The sequence below is a fragment of the Mus musculus genome, chromosome 10 (assembly GCF_000001635.26).
Source record: "Mus musculus strain C57BL/6J chromosome 10, GRCm38.p6 C57BL/6J".
NCBI classification, from domain to species: Eukaryota; Metazoa; Chordata; class Mammalia; order Rodentia; family Muridae; genus Mus; species Mus musculus.
Window position 1 is genome coordinate 127,348,065 of NC_000076.6, and position 22,947 is coordinate 127,371,011.

Genomic DNA, 22,947 nt, shown 5'->3' on the forward strand with positions numbered 1-22,947 from the left:
GGAAGTGTGTCACTGTGGGGGTGGGCTTTGAGACCCTCCTCCTTGCTTCCTGGAAGACAGTCTGCTCCTGTTTGCTTTGAGAACGAGATATAGAACTCCTAACTCCCCCAGAGCCATGCCTGCCTGGACACTGTCATGCTCCTGCCTTTATGATAATGGACCGAACCTCTGAACCTGTAAGCTAGCAATTAAATGTTGTTCTTGTAAGAGTTGCTTTGGTCATGGTGTCTGCTCACAGCAATGGAAACTTTAACCGAGACAGATGTATTTATTTGATTTTATGTGCATCCACGTATGCACACAGCATTCATGCCTGGTGCCTGTGGAGGTTGGAAGAAGAGGATGTCAGACTCCCTGGAACTGGAGTTTATCAATGGCTGAGCTACTACACGGTAGCTGGGAACCAAACTAGTCCTCCACAAGCCACAGGCTCTCTTAAAGCACCGAGTCAGCTCTCCAGTGTTTTATTTCTAATTGTGGGGTATGTGTGTATGAGTGTGTGTGTGTGTGTGTGTGTGTGTGTGTGTGTGTGTGTGTACCCTCAAAGGGAAGAGGCATTGGGTCCCCTGGAGCTGGAGTTACAAGTAGTTGTGAGCCACCGAACCTATGAACTAAGAATTGAACTCAGGCCCAGTAGGCACTCTGAACCACTGAGCCAACTTTCTAGAACTCCTTTAATCAGTCTTTAAGAAAAACCCTACATGCCTTTTAAAGCATGACTTCTGAATATCAGCATTGTGTTAAAGTATAAACAGTGGAAAGTATGGTAACAAAAGAACACACAGCCAGGTGTGATGGTTTATGCCTTTAATTCCAGGGTAGGAGGGGCTGAGGCAGGAGGATTGAGAGTTCCAGGCTAGCTTGGGCTGTTTCCAAACAAAACACAAAACAAACTTTGCGTGTGTGTGTGTGTGTGTGTGTGTGTGTGTGTGTGTGTGTGTGTGTGTGTGTGTGTGGTGGTGGTGGTGGTGGTGGTGGAGGAGAGATGGCTCCACTAGGGATGCTTGTTTTTCTTATTGAGGACCTGAGTTCTGTTAATCCCAGTACTCACATGTAATTTACACACAGCTCTAACTTTAGTTCCAGGGATCTAGCGCCCTCTTCTGAACTCCACGGGCACTGCAAGCCAGCGCTGCACTTAACATGCAGACAAAAGACTCATACACATAAAATAAAAATAAATAAAATTGTTTAAAGGAGAGAAAGGAAAAGACTATATCAGCAATCATGTCATCAGCTGTGTCATATAACACACTCTGGAAAGACTGTCTGGTTTGTTTGTTTGTTTGTTTGTTTGCTTTGAGACAGGATCTCATTCTATAGCTCAGGCTAGCCCAGAATTCACTATGAAGGCCGGTCTTGAACTCACGGTGCTGTAGTTATAAGTGTAAGCCACCACACCCTGTTCCCACTGTACAATGTAAAGATAATGGTAGCAAATGATAAATAACATCTCAGTGTGATTATGAAAATAGTCTTGAAAACCCCTGAGAAAGTCTCAGAAACCCGCTGGGGCACAGAGGTCCCCAAACCACACTTCGCTTCTGGCCCATTTTAACAACCCCTTACACAATTCTCTGGTGCTTTTCTTTCTCCTTTTTATTAAGAAAATATAAAATGTATGTCACCCGCGTGGGTCCTGTCCTCGAGGGGGAAGCCTAAGAACTTACGAGTTCAGCACCCCTTTTTACTGATTCTCGATTCCAGGGACCCCGACACCCCTCCTTCCTCGGCGCCTGCTCCTCTTCCTCTTGACCTTGTCAAAGCAGGCAATGCACCCTGTTCTTAGCCTGTATGTTTGTCTTTTCCTAATCTGCCCACCCTTCTACTTCCGCCTTCATTACTTGAGGAACTTCTTTCTCGGGAGAGACTAAATAGTTTCTCCCTGTGTTCTTCCTTCCCTCCCACGGCATCCCTGCTGTCCTGGAACAGGGCTTGATGTAGAAAATGGTGCTGGCCAGGCAGTCCCTTGAAAGGCAACGCTTTACCCATCTGTCCACATTTGAAACAGCCTGAAATAGGCCAGAATCTGGGACAAGAAAACGCCCATTTAAGTTCCATAGGGGTCAAACCCAGGCATACTGCTACACAGCTTATTGGGTGTCAGTATGGATCCGGAACTCGAGCTTCCAGACACGTGGGAACCCCCAACTTGAACCTTGAACTTCACCCAGAACCTTCAGGCCCTGTTGCTAGCTGCAGCCACAGGCCTCTACTACCATGTCTGGCACATCGGTCTTGACCACATTGCCATTATGGTCAAGGTAGAGGAGAGAGAGAGGCCTTCGTGCAGTGGGGACACAGCAGGAAGAACCCGCAGGCCAAGGGTTGTTGGCTTTGAGGAGGCTAAAGACGGCAGAATGGAAGGAGGCAGCAATGCCAGGACTGCCAGCCAGGTGGGGCGGGCACTGCCCACTGCAGTAATTCAGCTGGTATCCCTCCGGCTGCAGGATCCAATCCCGCCACCCCAGCTCCTGGAAGTCTACATAGTGGTCTCGCCTACAACATAAGGGGGTCTCAGGCTCACAGGTGGGAGTCCTCCTCCTGGCCCGACCTGCTCCAGGTTCATTAGCTCGGATCTTAAGTTCCAAGAAGGGACGTTGCTGTCCCGCTGTGTCCAAGAGCAGCCGTGGCAGTCCCGCAGCGGTGCTGTTAAGGTCCAGGGGTCTAAATTCCAGTTGGAGTTTCACGACGCCAGAGTCCTCACTCCGCAAGCCGCTAGAGGGCAGAGTCAGGGCGTGCCAGCCAGAGGAAGTGGTTTGGTGCTCAGCTAGGAAGGTGCGGAATCCTCGGCACCTAGTGGTGCCGCAACGGAAGATCCTCAGGTACAGAGTGCCCGGAAAAGAGGGAGGCACATGCAGCCAGAGGCGGGCATGGTACAGGTGGTGGGACCAAAGAGGGGACAGCTGGAAGGTGAGCATGGAGCGGTAGGTTGAAGTGGATTTGTCTGCTCAGACAAAAACAAAAACAAACAAACAAAAAAGCAAATTAAAACATGAACAAAGCTTCTCTCTGACACTCGGCCACCCTACCCAACCATCCCTCATCTCTCATACAGACCTCTGCAAAGGGCCTGGACGGCCTGTGTCCCCAGCTCTTTCTCTTGCCACACCCCACGCCTCCTGCCTCCCCTGCAGGCCTCTCCTTGTGTCTCCTGTCCCCGGTCTCTCTCCCCTCACCCACCTATGATGGTAGCAAAGCTGATGACTTTCTCTCGGTTGCCAGGGACCATGCTCTTGGGCTGCAGTCTCCGGAGGGCTCTGGTCAGTGCTGCCTGGGGCAGAGGCCGAGTTATTCTGGGACGGCTGGTTAGGTGCAGTCCCTCCAGGATTTGCTGCTTGGCTAGCTCCAGGACCAGAGCGCGTTCTCCTTGGGGTGCCAGTGTTGGGCCCCCACAGGACGGGCACGCAGATCTTGTACTCTGCACCCACACCAATGCCCACAGCAGTATTAGCCAGAGCTGGGCTTTTGGAAGCTTCATGCTCCAGGTAGATGGCTCTGCTTTGAGAACCTCGAATGGGTGGCAGTTTTATGAGTCTGATTTCCCAAAGAGGATACAGAAGCAGCAGCAGCAGCAGCAGCAGCAGCAGCAGCAGCAGCAGCAGCAGCAGCAACAGCAAACCAGTGTCACAGCTACCCTTGACAAAGAGCAGACCAAGCTACTTGTCCTCAATAGCCTAGGACTCAGGAAGACTGAGAGTAGATCGCCTGGTGGGGTAGCTATGTGTGACCCTCACAGTTCATGACTAACTACTGGCAGGGCCTCTTTAGAGCCAGTTGCTTGGGATCCCTCACCTAGCGGTCAACCAGCAGACCTACCCTCTGAACCTTAGGATTGGCCAGCTGCGCTGCCCATCAGGCCCCTGCAGGGGGTGGAGGGCTCCCCCGGGACTCGAGTTTCACCATCTGGGTGTGGTGGCTTGAGGTAGGGGTATGGAGGTGCAACGTGGACATGCATGATGCAAGAAAGAGGATGATTTCACACGGTCAGTTCCCAAGGTCTGGGATTCAGGTGAGGGAGTCCATAGGAGCCAGGTGGGGATGGGCGGTGGCTCCTCAGTATGCCCTGACTGACTTCCGAGCTTGAAAACGGAAACCGTTTTATGAGGCTGTTTCAGTGGGTTAGTTCTCGGGGTTTCCATGTCAGAACAATAATTCTAGCGTTCAAGCCGAGTTAGGTTTTAGAAAGGGTGGTTTAAAAAAAAAATGGAGTCCTCTTGATCAGGCCTAGGTGGCAGTGCCACGGGACATAGAAATTACCTTTTGACCCTGCCTGTGCTGGCTGCCCAGAGTCCACCTGGGGGAGGGCCAGAGCAGGGATGAGGACATCTTCTGTGATGTCTGGGGAAACCCGGCCAGGTGGGCTCGTGGTGATGCAATCTTACAGCAGAGCAGAGTCCGGCAGAGCTGGCAGAAGGGCGAGCGCCTTTGAAGCACCTGTGCCTGGTAACTACTGCCTTTAGGGTACTGTAGGAGTTGGCCAAATCTGAGGCAGCCCAGGAGTGGTGCCAGGCTTCTGGTAATGTAGTTGGAAAATGGAAATTTAAGGGACCTAGGGGACAAAGCCGGAAAAGCCGCCTCAGGTCTTGGTCATCCAGGCTTTGTTTTATTTTTGCTTGTTTGTTTGAAAGATTTATTTATTTTATATATGTGAGTACACTGTCACTGTCTTCAATCAGATACACCAGAAGAGGGCATTGGATGCCATTACAGATGGTTGTGAGCCACAACGTGGTTGCTGGGAATTGAACTCAAGTCCCCTGAAAGAGCAGCCAGTGCTCTTAGCCACTGAGCCATCTCTCCAGCCCCCGACTTTGTTTTTTAATGTGTGCGCATGTGTGTGTGTGTGTACGCGCGTGCTCGTGTGTGTGCATGTGTGTGCTTGTGTGCACGTGTGTGTGCTCGTGTGTGTGCATGTGTAAGCTGGAGCACAGCCCTGTGTGCCATCCCTAGGGACGTCATCCACCTACCTCCTTTGAGACAGGACATCCTTGCTGGTCTGGAACTCACTAATTAGACTACACTGGCTGGCCAGTGAGTCCCAGTGTCTGCAACGCTGGGATTGCATTTCTACCTGGGCTCTGGAGACTCTAATGCAGGTCCATGCGCTTGTAAAGCAATAGCTTTATCTACTGAGTTATCTCCCAACATCTGACCTCCCCCAACCCCATTATAGGCTCTCTTTGTGTAGCCCTGGCTGTCCTGGAACTTGCTCTGTAGACCAGGCTGGCCTTGGACTCACAGAGCTCCACCTGCCTCTGCCTCCTGAATGTTGGCATTAAAGATGTATGCCATCAGCACCCAGCTTATTTGGGGTGTGGGGGTGTGGGTTGTTATTTTTTAATTTTTTAATTTGCTTTGGTTTTTGTCTTTTGAGATGAGGTGTTTCTACGATGTCCAGGCTGGCTAGAACTTCTAGTATAAGTGATTCTCATGCCTCAGTTTCCTTTGTCGTGAAGACTATGGTGAATTACTTTATTTTGTTGTGGTCTGAGACAGACTCTCCTGTATGTAGCCCAGGCTGACTTTGAATTCCCTGTGTAGTCAAGGGTGACCTTCAATTCCCTGTGTTGTTAAGGGTAACCTTCAACGTCTATTCTTGAGTGCTGGGATTAAAGGCATGTACCACCCTCAGCATACCTGGCTTTTATTCGGTGCTCAGGATTGAACCCAGGGCTTTGTGCATGCTAGGCTATTACCCTACCGCTGGGCTACGTAGCCAGCCCTGAGATGCATGATCTTAAATGAGAGTGACCCTCTACCTCTGATACAAGAGGATACTATCAGGCTAGCCTTTCTCCAGGTGCCAGGTTTGTTAAGAACATGGGTGGCATTAGGGAGAGAGCTGTGGACAAAGAGGGTGTGACTTAAGGGCCCCGACCATTCTGCCTTTCCCTTCTTTAGCTGGCGGTGCTGCCTAGAGAGTTCTAGATCTGGACCAGGGGAAGAGGGTGTTTTGAAGGCTGAGCCTCAGTACCTTCTGTGTCCACCATGGGGCAGTGCCTTGTCACTGGACAGTGGTTGACCAGAGAATCCTGGGGACAGGGACAGAGCTGCTGGAGAGTGGAAAGATGGTGGATATGCCTCATGGACTCCCTTAGGATCTTGCCTCCCTCACAGGCAGTAGACAAGGGCTAGCTCCTCTGCTCTTTTACCTCGCTACTGCCAGAGTGCATCCCTACCACCATTGACACGAGGCCATGGAGCCTGATGTCGGAGGCCAGACTTCCTAGAAACTCAGGGCACCATGGAGCGGAGAAGAGGGAGAAAGGATTAGGAGACATTTGTATCCACTGGCTTTTCTCCTCAGGCCCTGAAACATATTCAAGAGTTTTGGCTACTGCTCCCTAGAGCTCTCAGGTCTCTCTCTGTTGGTTGCTGCAGGAGAGTGACAGCTTGTTGGCCCCTTGGAGAATGACCGATGAGACTGCAAGTGCCCCTTCCTGGGGGTGTCTAGGAGGGCTTGTGCCAGGAAACAGGCTCAGGGGAAGTCGAAAGAGGTGGCTGCAGGAGACACCGACGCTACCTTCCCCAGCCCAGTCTGGTGCCCATGGCTTCTAGCTCTTCCCACCCTCTTTGCTGTTGCGCCTGGCCCGGTCCTACCTCCCCGCTGACACTTACGTCAGAACTCAGCTATAAATACGATCTTAGCATCTTAGTCACTTTCCCCAAGAAGTGCTTCCAGTTTATAAATACCCAGGCATCTGCCACACTGCCCGCCTTGCCACCAGGCTGACTGGAGGTTGGGGGGTAGCATCGGGTTTGAGAACGGGGAAGGAAATAGAAGAAGCAGGACTACTTATTTGCCCAAAGGAGAACAGCCTGAAGGAGTCTTGGGGTCAGGGGTTCAGGGAGAAGGTGCGAAGAAGATGACAGAGCATTCCATTTTTCTTCTTCTTCTTCTTCTTTTTTTTTTAAATCAAAAAGCAGAGCCAAAAAAGAAAGAAAATGAATAACACGGACGGGTGCTTATTTTTAAATATGCTATTTTGTTCCTTTGCAGCATCCACTCTGAAAAATCTTTCATTAAAATACCGGTTTCCTCCACTGATGAGTTGTTTGCCCCCACCTTAAAATTCTGCCTGTCGGATGAATGCCTCACTTTTCCCTGCCCTGGTCTTGGTCCTGGGCACCGAAACTGTCAGTCTAAGGGAAGAAGTTTGATCTGAGAGAGGGATAAAAGTGGGACACACTGGCAGAAGGGGGAGGAAGAGAAACCATGGAACCTCTTCAGATGGAGGGCAGACAAGTCAAGGGTGGGAAACACCCCACAGCTCTGACTCGCAGCTCCCCAAAAGATCGCTTGCAGGTGGCCTCTTCTGCATCTCCATTACGGAGACCTCTTACCTGGTAGGAAAAGGAGCATGTGCTGAGCAAACACAGACATCACATTTCCCAGAGGACACATGGGCTTTGCGCAAACCTGGCCTTGGGCTGCAGACAATATCGACCCCATGGTTCAGGGCTGTTCGGCCAAAGGGGCGGTGAAGAAAGAAAGGCAAAGGTCAAAGAGCACCAGATCTCGGATAAATGCCGCCTCTCATTATTGGAGGCCTTCCTTTTCTCGTCCCACTCAAGCCTCTGGGCAGGATTCATGGTAATGCTCTAAGAGCATGTGGAAGGGAGGTGGGCAGAGTTCCAGCCACCAGCTCTGAGAATGCCTCTGCCCCCCAACCTGTGGCCAGTGCTGGCTCACTGATTAATTGATTATTGATCTCTCTCATCTCTTGGAGTGAGTACAGAGGGAGATGAGATCCAGGCAAAAGCTAGTTCATTATTAGCCCTGGAAACTGTTGGAAGGTAGTTCTGAATGGAGGATGGAGGGAGAGGAGGGAAGAAGGGGCAACCTGCGGGAGGAAGGGGCGTGAGGTATGGGACAGATGGGTCATATGAAGAAAGCTCCTGTGACCTGGGGTATTAGGGCACATCCAGATAGGAGATGGGAACCCTTTGAGCTATCTCAGGAGGAATTAGTGAGAGAGTCACCAAGTCACAGGTGGGGTTAAGGGAACCAACAGAAATAATGCTCAAAGCTAGGCATGGCGGTGAAGACCATTCATCCTAGCAGAAGAAGGCAGATCTCTGTGAGTTTTAGGCAAGCCTGCTCTACACAGTGAACTGGAAAGGGGGGATGTTCAAACACCAGGGACTAGACAGCGGAGACACCATCGGACTCCTAAGCGTCGAAACAATGATGTGACATGGACACTGCACAGCCCATGGAGCCACAGCCTGTAAATAAGTGACATAGGAGATATTCTTTCATTCTTCCTTCTTTTACTTTGTGACAAAGGTCTTAATGGCATAACCCAGGCTAGCCTAGAGCTAGCTGGCCTCAGTCTCTCGTGTGCAGGGCTGGACTTGTCCATGTGAGCCACTATGCCTGATGGAGTTTTTCTGTGTTATCCTAGGCTTTAGTTTCCAACTGGAGTCTCCTTTTGGTCAAATTCAGCTGGAAACTAGAGGAATGTCCAACCAATGAGACTTGGTATGTCACCCCCGAGGGCAGAAGAGGGCAGAGAACACTATTTAGTAGCACATCTGGGCTCGGGTCTCCAGATTTGAGAGATGAGCCTTTCTTTGGAAGGCAGCAATATAATCTTCAGTGACCCTGATGAAGGGGTTCTTCGGAGAGCCACAGAATTCAAGGGGAGACACTAAGGCATATCATCGTGGAATAGGAACCTTCCGGTGGCAGGGTCAGGGAGGCAGAGTAGATTACATAGTTGACTAAGGGAGAGCTAAGGGTGTGTTTGCCAGGAACAAAATGACATTGCTTGTGGTAGGCAGTCGATTAGCCTCTAGCTTAAGGCTGAGGATGGGTGTACTGGGTCAACCATGTCCCAGGAGAGAGAAAGGCTGTTGGTCACTAGTGACTCTCTTTAGAGGTGGATCCCCTGAAGTCCACAGAGGGATGTCTGCATGCTTAGAAAGGTGTTTCCATTCTGGACAGAAGTGGGAACAGAGTTTCCCCTTCCTGAGGAAGGCCATTCTACCTCAGGCAGCCTGTATCACCCATAAGCTAACTACACCCGCAGGCCTCGACCACCATGTCAGGTATATCCGTCTTGACAATGTTGCTGTCCCTGTCATAGTAGAGCAAAGACAGAGGGCGCCGAGATGTAGGCACGCAGCACGAGCCCCTGCCAGTGGTGCCAGCAGCTGCGTTGGCTTTGAGCAGATTCAGCACTGCAGTGTGAAAGGAGGCAGAGATGCCAGGCATGCCTGCCACATGTAGTGGGCACTGCCCAGTGCAGAAGTTCATGGCATAGCCTTCAGGCTGGATGATCCAGTCATTCCAGCCAATCTCACGGAAGTCTACGAAGAACTCTTGTCGACAGCACATCCTGGACGCCCCCTGGCAATCGATACCTCGCCGGCGAACCCGATGCTTGCCCTCAACCCTTACCTGGGCTGCCACAAAAGGCCTGTGGGAAAACCAGCCCAGGATCAAGGAACTGTGGGCCACCTGGCTTTCTGGTACCAGCTCCAGAGTAAGGTGTCCCTGGCTGCAAGCAGCTTGAGCTTCAGGTCCCAGGAGAAGCTGGTACCAGCCACTGGCATTCACCTGCACCACGTACTGACTTGTCAAGGTGAGGTTGGTGTCATATGGTCTTAGCACAAGAACTCTTATATTCATGGTCTGGGTGGCATTGTGGGGGAACTGTACGAAGAACATGAAGCGGGTCTGCCGGACCTCCATGCCGCTGGCCATTCTACCAGAGAAGTGGAACTCGAGCCGGGTCTGGTTGATGCTGGAGAGGTCTGTAAACATCAGAAGCCACAGGGAAGTTATCGCAGCCTTTGGAGTGTCTGCTCGACCAGCCGCCTCTGTTCTCAGCATACCTTTCTTCTCCCTTTGATTGAGACGATGGCTCATGCTGCCCAAGCTAGCCTTACACTCAATATGCAGTCAAGGACAACCTTGAACTGATGGTCCCCCTGCCCCTACTTCCATAATGCTGGGTTATAGGTTTAAAATACACACACACAAAAACACAAACACACAGATGCACACAGACATGTGTGCACACAAACAACACACACAGATGTGCACACACAGAGACACACACACACACACAGACACAAATGTACCACTGTGTAGCATCACTATGCCCAGTTTTTGTTTTACTTTATTTTAACTGGTTATTTTGTGTGCCTGTGTATGTGTATATGTGTGTGGGAGCAGGAGCACACATATGACAGCATACATGTAGCAGTTAGAGGGAGTTACAGATGACTGTGAACCATTGTGTGGGTGCTAGGCATCAAACCAAGTCCTCTGGAAGAGCAACAAGCGCTCTTAACCACTGAGCCACCTCTCCACTTCCTGTATTTATTTATATTGTTTCTGGAGACTGGGTCCTTTATATCCCTGGCTGGCCTAACTTTCCATGTAGCCAAGGCTAGCCTTGAACTTCTAATCCTCCTGTCTCTATCTTCCAAGCTCTAGAGTTATAGGTGTGTGACACAACACCTGTTTTCTTTTATTAGTGTGGATGAGTTTGTGCTTGTATGTATGTGTGTGTGTGTGTGTGTGTGTGTGTGTGTGTGTGTGTATGTGAATATGTGAATATGTGTGTGTGTGTGTTTAAGTGCCTGCAGAGTCCAGAAGAGGGTGTTGGATCCACTGGAACTGGAACATTTTTAGGACACCACTGAAACATTTTTAGGACACCAGATATGAGTGCTAGGAACTGAACATAGGTCCTCTGAAAGAGCAATAACTGATTTTTTTTTTTGACACTAGGTTTCTCTCACTATGTAGCACAGGCTTTCCTGGAACATACTCTGTAGACCAGGCTGGCCTGAAACTCATAGATCCACCTGCATCTGCCTCCTAAGTGCTGGGATTAACAGCTTAACTATCTCTCCAGCTCTGAGAAGAAGTTGTTGTACTAACAAATACCTAAAAATTGAGTGGCTTTGGAACTGAGTGGAGGAGAAAAGAATTTGGAGAAGGGTGTGTGTGTCAAAGAATAGCCTAGATTTCCATCAAGTATAGAGGGCAGTTCCATTAAGAGATAAAAAATGGAGAATTATCAGGAGTCAGGGGCAGGCAGATCTCTTTGTGTGAGTTCAAAACCAATGCAAAACATAGTAAGTTTCAGGCTGACCAGGGCTGCATAGTAAGACCCTGTCTGTCTATCTGTCTGTCTGCCTGTCTGTTTGTTTCTTCCCTCCTCCTCTTCCTCTTTCTTCTTCCTCTTCCCCTCCCTTCTTCCTGCCTCTGCCTCCTAAATGCTGAGACTAAAGGCATGCGCCACCATGCCCAGCCATAAGATCCTGTTTCAAAAACCAAGCCAAACACTCCACAAAAAAGTGGAGAATCATAAAGTCTGATGCTTCTTAGAGATGAGTTAAGTGGTTATAACTACAGCATTAGTAGAAGAGACTGGAGAGATGACTCAGAGATTAAGAGCAATGGATGCTTTCCCAGAGGATCTGGGTTCAATTCCCAGCACACACGTGGCAGCTCATAATGATCTATAACTTCAGTGGGAATCCATGGCCTCTTCTGGCCTCTGAGAGCATCCAACATGCCTGTGGTTCACAGACATACATGCAGGCAAAACACCCACACATGTAAAACCTATACAAATTGGTGGTGGAGCCAGGCATGGAGACAGATGTTTATGATTGACCTCAGCACTCAAGAAGCTGAGGAGAGAGACTGTTGTGGATCTGAGGCCAGACTGGACAATCGAACGAGACCTTTTCCCAGGGGGACAGGGGGAGGAGAATGTTAGTAGAAATAGGGATGGAAAAAGAATTTCGTTGAAACCTCATATGGAAACAGGAGCGTCTGATATTTTACTGGACGCTGGAATAAAGTCCATTTCTGTTACAAAGGAGCCATTAGCTTGGCTGGACTGTCATGGGGGTTTACGACAAACAGAAAGGAAGGGAGGTGAACTTGGATCACCTGTGAGCCTTTACCAAGCAGAGAAGAGGTGAGTGTGGTCATCTGATGGGAAAATGTCTTCACCATCTTTCCGTTTGACTTTTGCTGTTTTTGAGACATGGCCTCAGGTGGTCTAGAACTCACTATGTGTCAGAGGATCAACACTGAAGTCTTGATTGTCTGGCCTCCACTGCCTGAGTGTTAGGGTTACAGGTGTGTGTGACTGCTGGAAGTGAGCTTAGGGCTTACCCTGTGCTAGGCGAGCACTTCTGCACTGAGATCCACGACACTGGGAGTTCACTCCTGCACTGAGATCCACCACACTGGGAGTTCTCCCTTGTTTTCCTTGAAGGATTTCCTTTGTACCTTCAGAGTGAAAGTTCTTTAACTGCTCCAGGGCCTCCTGCCTTCCTCTCCTTTAACTCAATGTTAAAAGGGATCCTTGGCTATACTGTGAGTCGTCCTCAACATAATCTTTATGTGAGTGATTCTCATACAGCTAGGTCAGGACAATTGCATATGGAGTCTGGACCTACAGACTCAGGTATCACCGAATTCACGCCTACATTCTGCCTAATGGTGGCACACGGGTATCCTGCCAGCACATCATGGTCCAGTTGCTGTAACTAGAAGATCTATTCATCCCTCCTTCCTGTATGTGAATTGCACCAATGGGAGGACTCCTTACTTCTTGCCTCTACAAACCCTGCGATCTTCTCCTCCCCACATCTGGTCCCTCACCAGAATGATTCTAAAGGGTAGTAATGCTAGCATCTTAATTTTTTTTTTTTTAGGGCTGATATTTTGATACAGGTTCTTACCATGTAGACAAAGATGGCCTTTACATTTTTCAGTAGCCCAGGCCTTGAATTTATGATGCCACCCAGGGTTACAGAGGGTGTGTGCCACCACACCTGCCTGGACTTCTCTTTATTTCTTCTCCATTACAACTGCCCACTTCCCTATCACCTCTCACACTTCCTACTGAAGGAACCTCTGCCTGCTTAGTGCTGGTGTTACTGTTGTGTGCCACCACAGCGTCTGGCTTTTGTTTCATCTTTGTAGTGCTGGAAACTGATGGCTAAGTTCTATTGATGGAGTACTCGCCCAACATGCACAAAGCCCGGGCTTCCATTCTCAGCACCGAATAAAACAAGACGAGGTGTTGTACATCCATAAAATCCCAGCACTGGGGAGCAGGAGGATGAGACCTTTAAGGTCATTCTCGGGTATACAAGGAGTTCAAGGCCAGCATGGCCTACAGGAGACAAAAATAAGGGCTAGAGAGAGAGGCTCAGTGGTTTAGAGCATTTACTTCCACTGGACTCAAGTTCAAATTCCAGCACCTGTATTGGGTGGCTCACAACCATCTGTAAGTCCAGCTCCAAGAGGCTCTGACCCCTATGGCTTCTGTAGGCACTGCACTTCACTTACATGTGCACGCACACAGTTAAAAACAATAAAAATGAAATCTAACAAATAATGGAACAAAACTCAAAAACAACAAAAGACTGTTATAGCATTGGTCCTCAATAACCAGTACCTTCAAACATTCATAACTTTATGCAGTACTTTCTTATACAGATTCTGGACTTGCAGAGGGTTAGCCAGTGAGGCGTTAACAAGCACTACAGTGTTTCAAATGATGAGAAATCCTTCAGAGAGAGCCTGGAGGACCAGAGACTGGCACAGACATTCAGGTCCCATTTGGCCCTCAGATGAATAGAGTAGCTTTAGTGGCCTCAATTATAGCACCCAGATCCTAAAAATTGTCCAGTCAAACTAAGTCAGGACAAAAATCACGAGAAAAATGAACTGCTGTAAGACAATCTGTTAAGCTAAGTGTGATGGCTCGTCATGCCTGTGTTCCTTGTAGTTTGGAAGCTGAAGCAGGAGGATTGTCGGAAAGTCTAGGTCAGCCTCACCCTACAGAGTGAGATTCTGAAAAATAAACAAACAAAAACAAAACAAGACAAAACCAAACAAAGAAAAAACTATGTCAAAAATATAAAAAGAGGGGCTGGAGAGATGGCTCAGCGGTTAAGAGCACTGACTACTCTTCCAAAGGTCCTGAGTTCAAATCCCAGCAACTTCATGGTGGCTCACAACCATCTGTAATAAGATCTGATGCCCTCTTCTGGTGTGTCTGAAGACAGCTACAATGTACTCATATAAATAAAATAAATAATTCAAAAATATAAATATAAAAAGAAAAAAGGTTGGTATGTCAGGGCTGGGGTGTAGTTTAAGAATCAGAGCAGTTGCCTAGTGTGTGTGGTGAATGGGACTTACTGCCAGGACCACAAATGAACAAAATTTCCAAACAGCAGCAGTAGCAGCAGCAGCAGCAGCAGCGACTGTTTTTTGTTGGTGTACAATATTAATAATTCACAGAAATAGGAATTTGTATCAGAAGTGGGGTGCTACCACCATAACCTTGTCTCGTTCCCCTTGGGACTCAGAGGCAGGCACAGCTAGGAAGGACAGAGGAGAGCCTGTAAGCAAAGACAGGGAAAACAAGGAGGCTGCAGTGGAACTTGGAGATGGAGGAACTCAAGTTCTGGGTTGTCTATCACCTGTAGTAACTTGGCCGACAGAAACCATTTCTGACTAAGTTGTGACTTTAGCTAGAGAGATTTCCTGGCAGGATGCTGAAATCATCTTATTTTAGCTTCCTGTGATGAGGCATTTCAGGACACATGTACTGGAGGTGGAGGTGGGGGTGGGGGAGGGTGGAGGGTTGGGGGTATGGGGGAGGATGGTTTGGAGGTGGGGGTGGGGTGGGGCAGGGAGCCAGGAGTAGTAACTGTAATTCTTGTAGCATTTTGGGAGGCTGAGGTAGGAGGATTGCTGTGAGTTTGAGGCCCACCTGGGCTACTTAGTGAGTTCTAGGACAGCCTGGACCACAGCATGAAGCTCTCCTTCAAAGAAACAAAATGTAACAATCACACACACACACACACACACACACACACACACACACACACACACATATACACAACCTACTTACATTCCCAGCAGAATTTAGAGAAAATATTTCTAAAAAGACTTGCAGGACTGAAAAAATAAAATCCCTTTTTCTTTTTTTCTTTTTTTTTTTTTTGGCTGACTCCATGATTATTAAGAGCCTATGCTCGTGCAGAGAACTGGGTTAAATTCCTAGCATATATATCCAGGGTCTCACAGCTGACTGTGACCCCAATTCCAAGAGGTCTGATGCCCTCTGACCTCTATAAAGTATACATAAACGTATACAGGTACACACAGAGGTTTCTTTGTATAGCCCTGGCTGTCCTAGAATTCACTCTGTAGATCAGGTTGGCCTGAAACAGAGAGATCTACCTGCCTCTGACTCCCCAGTGTCCAGATTAAAGGCATGCACCACTTTGCCAGGACAAAAGGCTCTTAAAAAAATAACCTCAGGGGCTGGAGAGATGACTCCTTGGCTGGGAGCACAGACTGCTCTTCCAGAGGTCCTGTGTTCAGTTTCCAGCAACCACATGGTGGCTCACAACCATCTGTGATGGGATCTAATGCCCTCTTCTGGTGTGTCTGAAGACAGCTATAAGTGTACTCATATGTGAAGTAAATAAACGTCAGGACCATAAATAAATAAATAAATAAATAAATAAATAAATTAAATAAATAAATTTCTTGTTGGCTATGGGTGGCTGGCTCTCTAAGTTCAAGTCCAGCCTGGTCTATATAGAGAGTTTCAGGTCAGCCAGGGCTACATAGTGAGACCCTGTCTGTGATGGTTTGAAGAGGGATGTCCCCATAGCCTCATGTGTTTGAATGCTTGGCCCATAGAAGTGGCACTATTGGGAAGTTCAGCCTTGTTGGAGTAGATGTGGCCTTGTTGGAGGAAGTGTGTCATTTTGGGGGTGGGCTTTGGAGTCTTATATGCTGAAGCTATGCACAATGGGATAGGCTCCTGCTGCCTGTGGGTCAAGACAGAACTCTCAGCTCCTTCTCCAGCATCATGTCTGCCTGTATGCTGCCATACTTCTTACCATGAGTATAATGGACTAAACCTCTGAATCTGTAAGCCACCCCCAAAGAAGTGTTTTCCTTTATAAGAATTGCCAGGCACATGCCTTTAATCCCAGCACTTGGAAGGCAGAGGCAGGCAGAATTCTGAGTTTGAGGTCAGCCTGGTCTACAAAGTGAGTTCCAGGACAGCCAGGGCTACACAGAGAAACCCTGTCTTGAAAAACCAAAAAAAAAAAAAAAAAAAGAATTGTTGGTCTGGAGAGATGATGGCTCAGCAGTTAAGAGCACCAACTGGGGGGCTGGAGAGATGGCTCAGAGGTTAAGAGTATCGACTGCTCTTCCAAAGGTCCTGAGTTCAAATCCCAGCAACCACATGGTGGCTCACAACCATCCGTAATGAGATCTGACGCCCTCTTCTGGTGTGTCTGAAGACAGCTACAGTGTACTTAGATATAATAATAAATAAATCTTAAAAAAAAAAAAAAAAAAAAAAAAAAAGAGCACCAACTGTTCTTCCAGAGGTCCTCAGTTCAATTTCCAGCAACCACATGGTGGCTCGCAACCATCTGTAATGAGATCTGATGCCCTCTTCTGGTGTGTCTGAAGATGGCAATGGTGTGCTCATATACATAAAACAAATAAATAACATCTTTTTAAAAATCTAGAATTCATTTGTTTATTTACTTATATATTATATATTTGGTTTTCTGAGACAGAGTTATACTATGTAGCCTCAAACTCAGAGACCTCAGTTTCCCAAGTGCTGGAGTTACAGGTGTGAAATACCTTGCTGGCTTGTGGTCCACCCTGATAGTACAGGGTGCATTATATCTAATTGAATAGAGTATACTATATTATTTAGAGATCCATGGAGTCCTTTTAAAATTTTATTTATTTATTTATTTATTTTCAAGACGGGGTCTCTCTGTATAGCCCTGGCTGTCCTGGAACTCACTTTGTAGACCAGGCTGGCCTTGAACTCAGAAATCTGCCTGCCTCTGCCTCATTAAAGGCATGCGCCACCACGCCCGGCTAGTTTATTTTATTTTATTTTTTTTGAGTCAGGATTTCTCTGTGTAACATCCCTGGCTCTCTTGGAATTCACTCTGTAGATCAGGCTGTCCTCAAACTCACAGAGATTTGCCTGCCTCTATCTCCTGAGTGCTGGGATTAACAGCTAAGCCACCACTGCCCAGCTCATTTAGTTTATTAAGAAAATATTTTTTTAATTTATTTTATTAATATATGTAAGTACACTGTAGCTGTCTTCAGACACTCCAGAAGAGGGCGTCAGATCTTGTTGCGGATGGTTGTGAGCCACCATGTGGTTGCTGGGATTTGAACTCTGGACCTTCGGAAGAGCAGTCAGGTGCCCTTACCCACTGAGCCATCTCACCACCCCCAAGAAAATATTTTTAATACAGAGTCAACCATGAGCATCTGTGGCAAGGACGCTTAGGCAAGTCTGGAGCCCTGAGACAGCCATTTTGGTTTTAGTTATACACCTCCCCTACAGTAATGCACTTGGTAATCTAGTTCTTCCACCTGCACAAGCTTGACGCCTCTCTCCCAACAATGCACACAGCAAATTTAGGGACTCCCCCAACCCCTTATTTGCATTGGACTACATCTCCCCCCATCCTTGAACAATGGTATGAGTTCCCCTGGCCCTTATAACAATCAAATTCAGAGAGTTTCCACTCAACTATATTCTCAGTGTATTCGGGTATGAAGAACGGAAGGACTGATGGGCCTGAACTGGCTTTGGGTGCACGCACAGTATGGCAACACTGTTCTCTATCTGATAATAGTGACCTGTTAGAGAGAGTCTCCCATTTTACATCTGATGCCTGTGCATAATCTGGTGTGCTTACGATTAAAATCTGATGCATTATGGGAAGGTCCATGGACAGTAGGAAAGTGAATGTATGGGCTAATATATTAATCAAGATAATGAACTTATAGACAACATCCCTTAGGAGTCAGCTTCTCTCTTTGAACCTCACAAAAGGAAACCCCAAACAATAGCTGGAGCCCAAGTGTCCTTCCTTAGTCATGTGTCTTAGGGTTTTACTGCTGTGAACAGACACCACGACCAAGGCATCTCTTATAAGGACAACATTTAACTGGGGCTGGCTTACAGGTTCAGAGGTTTAGTCCATTATCATCAAGGCAGGAACATGGCAGCATCCTGGCAGGCATGGTGCAGGAGGAGCTGAGAGTTCTACATCTTCATCTGAAGGCTTCTAGTAGAAGGTCTTAAAGCCCACACCCACAGTGACACACCTACTCCAACAAGACCATACCTAATAGTGCCACTCCCTGGGCTAAGCATATACAAACCATCACATCATGTGATCCAGTTATCCCCCCTCCACTTAATCTGTGCTATCAATTTGCCCCCAAATAAATTATTTTACTTCTTTTGCAAATCTGTGTGAGCCTTTATTTTTTTTTCATCACTTGGATAAGAACCTGGAAACATCTGGCTCAGACCCCAGCCTCCAGTAACACTTTGAAAGTGAGAGCCGGGCTTAAGAAAAGGCAGTTTAGGCTGGAGAGATAGCTCACCGGTTAAGAGCACTGACTGCTCTTCTAGAGGTCCTGAGTTCAATTTCCAGCAACCACATGGTGGCTCACAACCATCTGTAAATGGGATCTGATGCCTTCTTCTGGCATGTAGGCATACATGCTGAACTGGCTAGTTTTGTGTCAACTTGACACAGCTGGAGTTATCACAGAGAAAGGGAGCTTCAATTGAGGAAATGCCTCCATGAGATCCAACTGTAAGGCATTTTCTCAATTAGTGATCAAGGGGAAAGGCCCCTTGTGGGTGGGACCATCTGTGGGCTGGTAGTCTTGGGTTCTATAAGAGAGCAGGCTGAGCAAGCCAGGAGAAGCAAGCTAGTAAAGAACATCCCTCCATGGCCTCTGCATCAGCTCCTGCTTCCTGACCTGCTTGAGTTCCAGTCCTGACTTCCTCGGTGATAAACAGCAGTATGGAAGTGTAAGCTGAATAAACTCTTTCCTCCCCAACTTGCTTCTTGGTCATGATGTTTGTGCAGGACTAGAAACCCTGACTAAGACACATGCAGAGAGGGCATTCATACACTAACTAAAGAAAGAAAGAAAGAAAAAGAAAAGACAGTATAGCTGGGTGGGGTTGGGGGTGGGAGCACACCTTTAGTCCCAGGGTTTGGATGAATAGGCAGAGTCCCACCTGGTCTACATAGTGAGCTCCAGGACAGCCAGGGCTGCTACACAGAGAAACCCTGTCTCAAAAAACCAAACAAAGCAAAACAAAAAGGAAAATAGGCTCCAGTTTCTCCAGAGAAAGATGCTAAGCCCGCGGTCTTAAAGAACATTTTAATAGTCAAGGGAGCACCCGTTGGGACTGAAAGGGATACAGATAACCGGAAAGAGTGAGCTAAGGGCTTAGTCAGTAGAGTGCCTGTCCTGTCCTCCACACTGCAACTGCAAATGTATAAAAGGAAAAGGGAGAGTGGCTGGGCAGGCGCCTTTGGTCCCAGCACTGAGGAGGCAGAGCAGGTGGATCTCAATGTGTTAGACGCCAGCCTGGTCTACACAGTGAGTTCCAAGCCAGTTAAGGACCACAGAGTGAGACCCTATCTCAATTAACTAACTAACTAACTAACTAACTAACTAAAGTAGAGAGAGAGGGAGAGGGGGAGGGGGAGGGGGAGGGGGAGGGGGAGGGGGAGGGGGAGGGGGAGGGAAATAGCATAGAGGGCTCTGCATTCACTTGCAAACACGGCCTATTTCTTGCTCAAAAGTAGGGACATTTTTGAAGCAGAGAGCCACGAGCTGTGACTGTTGATCTAGAAGCCAGCAGCTCTGCACAGAGCAGAATTGGGCCCAGCCAAGGAAACTATCTGTGTAGATTCAGATCTGTGCTGAGCAGGAAATCAGGACTTTTATGGATCAGTGCTGGGCTTGGTACTAAATACTGTCCCAACATTTAGGCAAGAGGATCCTGAGACTGAGGCCAGCAAGAACGGTCACAGAGGGAGGTGTTCATGAACCAGTGACTGCTCTGTGTTCTACTCCCCATTTGGTTACTGTGCGTCTGTCTAACTCAGCTTCAGTATGGCTAGGAGGGAGGAAGGGATAATTGATTTTTAGGACAGCAGCAGTGGCGTTTTAGTAAATACTTAACAGCTGCTCTCCAGGTGGGGGATACCTTAAAGCCCTGATTTGCAGTGATTTCTCTACTATAAATCCTATGGGGTCCAATGTCAAGGTTCTAATGCGGCATACGTGAACCCAGGTATGTCCACCACCAGCTGTCCTAAGTCCCACTAGCCTCTGATTTAGGTGAGGAGACCCAGAACCTGATGCTAATGGTCTAATGGCTGGGAAAGTGACATAGAGGAATCCAGAGGGGGTGACTGTATTTTGTGTATTGCTATTTTGGCTGACCCCGGGGAACGCATCTCCTGGTTTGCATGGTTTTACCCAGTTCCACCCCATCCTGATTCTGGACTTAGCCCTTAGTGACATGCTTTGTCAATGCCACAAAGGTAAACAAAGCATATATAGAAGCTGGACAATCATTTACCCTGAAATCTGCTCTCTTGGAGTCCAGCCACCATGTTTTAATGAAGGTTGGGCTGGAATGGTCAGAGGTTTTGTGGGAAAAGGCTGCTATGAATTATTATTTATTTACTTGCTTATTTATTTGCTTGTGGCCCCTCAAAATTCCCTTGTTGAAGCTGAGCACGTGTCTGTAATCCCAGTGTTTGGGATGCTAAGGCAGGAAGATTGTGTTTGGCCAGTCAGAGCCAAACTTGGGCTATGTAAGGAGACCCTGTGTCAAAAAAAGAAAAAAAAATCATGTTGAAATCAGAATCCCAAAGCGACAGTATCAGGAGGTGTTGCCCGTAAAAGGACACTAGGTAATGAGGGTGGAGTGCTGGAGAGGGGATCCCTGTCCTGTTAAAAGACACTTCAGAGAGTTCCCTTGTGTCTCTCTGCCACGGAAGATGCAGAGGGAAGAGAGTCTTCCTGGACAGGAGCTGAGCCCTCTCTATTTCCTGCTCCTTCCTAGTTCTTGCCATTCTAAAGACTTTATATTATATATTAACCCATTTAAGTCTCTAAGCTATCCTCTCATTATCCTCATTTACGAGTGAGAAAACTGGCTATTAACTACCCAGGTCACTCAGCTAATAAGTGGCTCTGAAAGAATGGGAGCCCAGGCTCGATGGCTGCATAATTTGTGCTGGGTCGTGAGGGGGAAGAAAGTAGGTGCCAATCAGTCAGGGGAAAGCGGCTAGGAGCATGGTGTGGCGCGTGGCACCGTCTTCCAGACCAGAGAGCGAGTGAGCTTGCAATAGCTTTTAAGTCTTCTAAGTTCTCATCTTCTCTCCAGCTCTCTCCGCTATGGAAGTAATTCTTTCTTTATCTTTTATCCGTTGTTTGTTTGTTTTCTAGACAGAATTTCTGTGTGTGGCCTTGGCTGTCCTGGAACTTGCTCTATAGATCAGGCTAGCCTTGAACTCAGAGACCCCCACCTACCTCTGCCTCCCCAGTTGAGTTCTGGCATTAAAGGTGTGCGCCACCACCTCCCAGCTGTAGGCCTGAATTTCTTTACCCTTATCTTTCACACCTCTTTCTGAGTTTTTATTTGACATTGTCTGATGTGAGGACCTGAGGTGCGGAGAGATGTTATAATCTTGGTGTCTTACTTTTTCTCTCTTTACAGACATGGGGTATTCTCGAGGAAGAGGAGGTGATTGATAGATCCTGGAGTCAGAGAAATCACAAACTGCCCAGTAATCGACCCTTGGCCTGGGGACTGGGCAGGCTCACACAGGGAGGGTTATAGATTGGGGGGGGGGGGGGCGAGAAAGAGGAGGGAAGGAGAGAGAGAGAGAGAGAGAGATTTCTAAAGAAGTGAAACCAACAGCTCCCAGCTCCCACCAAGTGAACCTGACCTAACTTAGAGAACCTGAGGCGTAGGAGCCCCCGGGTGCGCAGGCGCAGAGTGTGCAAGCAGGATGTTTTTGGCGAGGATGAAGTCAGAAGCTAACTAGGGAGGAGACTTTCTCCTTCCTAGGGTCAGGTTTGGGGCCAGAGCTACGGACCATGGACCTACCTGTGTCAGCAAAGCTGATGATCTCATATTCTTCTTGTCTCTGGTCATGCTCCAACAGGGTTTCCCGTCGAGGCCCGCGGAGGCGCTGCAGCGCGGTCTTGAGAGCCCCTCTGGACACTGGCCGACTGAGTATGGGGCGCTGGCTGAGGTGCAGCTTGTCCAGGATACTTTTCTTGGCCAAATCGAGAAGCAGCTCCCGCTGGCTCTCCAGGTCAAAGATGGCACCCCAACATGCTGGGCATGGACCCTCAGTTTTGGGGTTCACTACTGTGGTTGGAGTCAGGAACAGAAGAGCCAGGAGCAAGGAGGAGGCCATTGCTGGAGGATAGCCTCCTTAAAGGACCCAAAGCCTATATTCAGGGTCTCAACGGGAGTGGCTTCAACTCTGTCCTGGGCACCAGGGACCCTGGGAGGAATGTGACTGACCTCCGACTGGCATGACTCCTTTTTGTCAGAGATACAGCGGCCAAACATCTGGCGTGAAAAATGAAGCCAGTTCAGGTGGAACTTGGCAGTATTCTCCTGTAGCCAGTGAAAGTACAGAGGGGGTTGTGTGGATTGTTTGAAGAAAGAAATGTCTGCCTCTTGCTTCTGTTGGGAGATTGTTAGCCAAATGAGCTGCCAGACCAGGGGACAAAGGTTAGAGCCTTGCTGTGAAGCCTGGGGGAAAAGTGTTGTGAGCAGCGGTTACTTCAGGGGCTAAGGCTGGATAATCACCAGAAGTCAGGACTTAACAGTCTCAAAAAGAAAAAAAAAATTGTGACTTTTTGTGTGTGCATGGTGTGTGGTTGAGTCAGATTTGCACTCAGCTTGGGTTTACTTTGATCTTGCTATATAGTGGAGGTTGGTTTTGAACTTCTGCATCTGCTTCTCAAATCTGGTCTCACAGGCATGGACTACCGTGTCCAGTTAAGAGGCTGACTTCTTTGTT

The 22,947-nt window shown here is 48.1% G+C and overlaps 2 protein-coding genes across 2 annotated transcripts; both read right to left on the reverse strand.

Moving 5' to 3' along the window:
- Window positions 1–1,337: 1,337 nt before the first annotated feature.
- On the reverse strand, window positions 1,338–3,784 carry Inhbe (inhibin beta-E). Its single transcript, NM_008382.3, has 2 exons — window positions 3,184–3,784; window positions 1,338–2,947 (listed from the first exon to the last, which is right to left on the reverse strand). The coding sequence occupies exons 1-2, from the start codon at window positions 3,479–3,481 to the stop codon at window positions 2,193–2,195; spliced, it is 1,053 nt and encodes a 350-aa protein (NP_032408.2). The 5' UTR covers window positions 3,482–3,784; the 3' UTR covers window positions 1,338–2,192.
- Window positions 3,785–8,257: 4,473 nt separating this feature from the next.
- On the reverse strand, window positions 8,258–22,484 carry Inhbc (inhibin beta-C). Its single transcript, NM_010565.4, has 2 exons — window positions 22,017–22,484; window positions 8,258–9,765 (listed from the first exon to the last, which is right to left on the reverse strand). The coding sequence occupies exons 1-2, from the start codon at window positions 22,330–22,332 to the stop codon at window positions 9,023–9,025; spliced, it is 1,059 nt and encodes a 352-aa protein (NP_034695.1). The 5' UTR covers window positions 22,333–22,484; the 3' UTR covers window positions 8,258–9,022.
- Between the last annotated feature and the right edge of the window lie 463 nt (window positions 22,485–22,947).

Excerpts from the sequence above, each read along its gene's own strand:
- Inhbe (NM_008382.3), bottom strand. The coding sequence starts at position 3,481 with ATGAAGCTTCCAAAAGCCCAGCTCTGGCTAATACTGCTGTGGGCATTG. Across the intron at positions 2,948-3,183 it reads CAGCTTTGCTACCATCATAG|ACAAATCCACTTCAACCTAC; the intron begins GTGGGTGAGGGG and ends TTGTCTGAGCAG.
- Inhbc (NM_010565.4), bottom strand. The coding sequence starts at position 22,332 with ATGGCCTCCTCCTTGCTCCTGGCTCTTCTGTTCCTGACTCCAACCACA. Across the intron at positions 9,766-22,016 it reads CATCAGCTTTGCTGACACAG|ACCTCTCCAGCATCAACCAG; the intron begins GTAGGTCCATGG and ends TGATGTTTACAG.